The 4,720-nt window shown below is 43.5% G+C and overlaps 1 protein-coding gene across 1 annotated transcript; it reads left to right on the forward strand.

Annotated features, from left to right (window-relative positions):
* The first annotated feature begins 2,279 nt into the window (after positions 1 to 2,279).
* On the forward strand, positions 2,280 to 4,322 carry LOC147608023 (protein ENDOPLASMIC RETICULUM-ARRESTED PEN3-like). Its single transcript, XM_086789784.1, has one exon. It carries the CDS (start codon positions 2,465 to 2,467, stop codon positions 3,890 to 3,892), a length of 1,428 nt encoding a protein of 475 aa, XP_086645910.1. The 5' UTR covers positions 2,280 to 2,464; the 3' UTR covers positions 3,893 to 4,322.
* Positions 4,323 to 4,720: the final 398 nt, after the last annotated feature.

The raw sequence follows: 4,720 nt of genomic DNA on the forward strand, positions 1-4,720 counted from the left end.
TAGCCCATAGAACAGTCCATTGATGCGGCAAATGTGGATGATGCAATTGATAAGAAAAGAAGGGAAATTGAGGAGTAAGAAAGTATGCTAAAATGGCTAGTGCAAACACTACGTGACAATAAATTGGCCACTCCTTTGCCTAGAAGAACTCGTGCAGGCTCTCATCATGCATCTCTTGTTGACGTAGGTTATGCTCTTATTGTCAGTTTATGTGATGAAGAGGAACCTGTCTCCTTTAAGCAAGTAAAGGAATCTGAAAATTGGATGAGTGCTATGCAATCTTAGTATGGTTTGATAGTCAAAAATAATACATGGAATTTGGTAGACTTGCCTCTTGGCAACAAGCCATACACAAGAGAAAGGCATTGACTATGGTGAAACCTTTGCACCCACATGCCGTCTAACTACCATGAGGACTATCATTGCATTTGCATCACATAAAGGTTGGAATGCACGTTAGTTGGATATTAAAACTACTTTCTTGAATGGAGATTTGCATGAGGAGGTCCATGTATCTTAGTGCACCCACATCGGGAAGTTGTATTTGTAGCTCTAAGGCAAGGCCCAACAACACATGCTTTGTGGCAAGACTAAGGTAAGCTCTTGAGTTAAACACTTGGTGTAAATAAAACAAACCAAGGTAGATCATTTAAAAATTCATGTCTAAATTTGAAAGAGTTTCTTATATTCAAGGATTAATTTGCACATGAAGAGGTAGTGTCACGATAACTTTGAGAATGTGAAAGGATAAGGCGAGCATTAGCAACATAATGGTGATTGAAACCTCTATGAAGACATTTATCTTGTGAGTGTCTATAACTTGTTGCAATGGGTTCAAGCAAGTATTAGTATTGGACATGTTTTTGCACTCAAGAAACATAAACATTGTCCTCTTCTAGTGGTTGGATTTTTATTTAAAGTAAATTTTTATATTTATAAAATATGTTGGCATTGAGCATCCTATAATCCCATCCTTGGCATTCCCACACATATAAACAATGTTTTCGGTGCACACTCACACACTCTCTATCTATACTTTTGCTCATTATGCTTTAAGATGGATAAGAATGCCAAAACCCCAAGTTTAACGTGAAGGGTAGAAGGTCCCTTTTACCTAAGATTAGATGAGAAGTGCTTGGTAGGTCTTCCAAACCGCACTTTTGTTGCATTTCTTGTGGATGCATACAAAGATAAAGGAAGACCAACCTTTCAATTGGTGCATGCCGTTCTTTTGAGTGTGCCCTTACATGGTGTCGATAGATGATGCTAAATCTTCAATCTTCACCTTTCTCATGGCATTTGTTGGGCCTTTGAATAATTTCAGTATCCCCTCTAAATGGAAAGTGTAGAAAAGGTCAAGTTTTGACTTTAAAATTCAATTGATGCATGTAGTGCTCTTCACCTTTCTCCTCGATCACCCATTTTTTGGGCATTTGGACCTTAGAATGCTTTTAATATCCTCTAAATGGAAAATGTCAAAAAGGCCAAGTTTTGACTTAAAACTTGCTCTCTCTCCTTTTCAAAGGGCAAGGGTGTTCAAGAGTTAATAGGCTTGATTTTTTGTTGATAGGTTGCCTTGCTCGACAAATTTTATTTTTTTGGGGGGAAAATGCATATAAAACATCACTGTTAGTATTTTTTTTGAATTAGCTGGAAATTTGAAAGAACATCACTTTTCAGTATTTTTCGATGGTTGCTCAAAAATTTTGCATGTAAGATGGGAAAAACAGGTAAAATGCGTGTCAAAAATCAGTCGTGAGGGTTGTGTTACCTTTGATGTTTGTTGATGGTGTGGAGGATGGCTACAAATTAAACCTCTATTTGACCATCTTAAAAAATAAAATAAAATTGCACATCTAATTCCTAGTTGATGAGAGGGCTCCACTCACGGCCTCAGGGCCCTTTTACAAACACCACACCCAACACACACCCGTGGGAAACAATACGAGATAGCATCAATCGGGATAGCTAGTAGGGTTTGAACCCATAAACTTCGGGTATATCAGCCAAATACCTTAACAAGTGAGCTCCCGCCTGATTTGACAATCAAAATGCCCATTTTTGGGCACTATATGAAAAATCAACCCTAAATAGCCTAAGGGTTGCCTAAGGGTAGACTAGTGCCAAAACAGGCTAATTCCATGCACAAAGAAAAATAAAAAATGTGCTTTGCGTTTCAATTTTGGCTACAACTTTGAACGTTGAATTTTCAACCCAGGTCAACACATGAAGCCGGGTCAAAACACCAAAAGCTCCACACATTTTACAAAGTGCATTTCATTTCATTTGTGTGTGCACAAAATTTCTCACGAACGACACACCGCTCAGCCATAGCCAGGAGCTCGAGCTTTGCCATAGCCAGGAGGTCGAGCTGCAATAGTCTCTGCTCTCTCTCTCTCTCTCTCTCTCTCTCTCTCTCGCTTTCTCTCTGTCTCTATATATAGATATCTGTCTATCTCTAGCCATGACCAGTAATGGAGGCTCCTCAGAGCCCCAGAAGCAGCAGCAGAAGCCCTCTCGCCGCGTGACCATCTCCGTTGGCGGACAGGTCTTCGAAACCACAACGGCCACTCTGCAGAGCGGCGGCCATGGATCTCTGCTCGCCAGGTCGGCGCCCGTGTTGCCCTCGGATCCGACGGAACTTTTCTTCGACAGGGATCCGGCCGTCTTCAGAATCCTCCTCAACCTTCTGCGCACCCGGAGGCTGCCCTCGTTGTACGACAAGGATGCCCTCATCGAAGAAGCATCCTTCTACGGCCTTCTCAGAATCGTGAAAGAAGCTATGGCTCCCGACCATCTGGACGGCATAGACCTCCAAAAGGAAACTAACCTCCTACCAACCGGCCGGGACTACCCTTCTGCCCTCTGTGCCTCCCCAGATGGATCGCTCTTGATCTCCCATGGCAGCAAGATCACCTCCTTCGACTGGGCCCTCCGTAAGCACCGTACTACCCTCACTGAATTCAACTCCATCGACTCCCTCCACCGCCTCTCTGACAGCCATGTCGCCTGTGGCTCCACCGACCTCCCTGGCCTTCACATCTACGATGTTCTTCATGGTGTCCACGCCAAGAGCGTTGTCTGGTCTGATAAGAATGACACCCGTGTCTACAAGCCCTCCGTCCGAGCCATCTGTTCCAATCCTACCACTCTCTTTGCGGCTTTTGAGAATGGCCACAAGCTCGAAAACACTGTCGTTCTTATTGACCGCCTCACCCTCCAAGTTACCGGTGAGATTGCCCGACAAAATGGTAATGCAGGCCATTCCAAAGTTGCCACCAAGCTTCAATGGCTCTCCACCTACAACTGGCTGATGACTGTAGGCATCCATGGGGGCACATTTGGATACAACGGATACATCAGACTATGGGATATCCGGCAGAACAAGCATGTTTGGGAATGGAAAGAGCCCAATGTGCAGGGTGTCGATCCTCGCCTTGTTGAGCGGGACAGCTTCTCTGACATCACTGTAGATGAGGAACATGCAGGCATATTCAAAATCAACTTAGGGTCAGGTAATATTGCCATGGCTGACATGAGGCATCTTAAAGTGCAGGATCCATGGATGACACTCACGGAGGTGAACCCAAGCATGGCTGTAAAGGAGAAAGGGTTGAACAGCAAGCTGTTATGCTACAACAAGCAGATTTATTGTAGCCGTGGTGGTGATCTCGAGGTCTGGTCAGAGGTGCCACTGGCTGGAACTCAACTAGATCTGGCCGACAGGGAATACTGGGAGACTTCTTTCCGGAGGAACTATGTGGAGCACAGCAGGCGGCATGGGGGTCATGAGATTACAAATATTGATGCTGGTGGGCAGCGTCTCTTTGTTGCACGCAAGGAGATGCAGGGAGTGGAAGTGTGGGAGACGAGAAAGATGTCTTCTGAATGAAGTTTATACAAGCCTTCTCTGCTGTGTGGATTTTTCTAGGCAAGCACCTTGTTGGAAGCAAGGGTTTGGGGCATGCTTTGAGTATGCCAGTGCTTGTCATGCACGTCTTCTCGGATATGAAAAGGTATGTGTCTAGGACCTTGTTTCAAGGAAAAGTTTAAACCCTTCCCTCGTAACCTTTTCTGTTTCTAGTTACTGTCCGACAGACTGTATTTGGTCTGTGAGGGCAACAAAATCAAAAAATTTTCCACTCTGACTGGCAACATACTAGGATGTAGATGCTGCTGCCTTGCTATCGCGAATCAGGTGGTCTCTATTCTGTTATTTCTTTGAAGAGTGAGGGATTGTATCTCTAAAAAGTGATGGTTCTTATGCACTGGATGCTTTTGCTTTGATGTTAATATGTTTATAATATATGATCAGTTTGTATTTTATATGTTCTTGGCCCATTTGATGCTTAAAACAAGAAACAAACTCTTTAAAACCAAGCATAAGGAATATCCACTGGGGATACTCTACACACTTTGCATGTTAATATACCTCTAGTAATCGCTTCCTGTTGAAAGCATGGGCTTGAAGTCTGCTACACGTATGGTTAAAATAAACAGCCCTGGTCATGACCGGCAACTATGTAGGTACCCAGAAGACCATAACAAGAATGAATGACTTCAAACTCTTGCTTGAGATTGTCTTTTAATGATGCTGCTGTGCACATGCACAGGTTTTCAGTGATCTGATTATAATGGGGAGAGTAGGCATGCATCACAAAGAGATTAAACACAACTTGTTGTCAATACATATGGACCCATAGAGTTAAGGTGCATCCCA

This window comes from Cibotium barometz, chromosome 54 (genome assembly GCF_041138505.1).
Source record: "Cibotium barometz isolate CiBa-2024 chromosome 54, ASM4113850v1, whole genome shotgun sequence".
Classification (NCBI taxonomy): domain Eukaryota; kingdom Viridiplantae; phylum Streptophyta; class Polypodiopsida; order Cyatheales; family Cibotiaceae; genus Cibotium; species Cibotium barometz.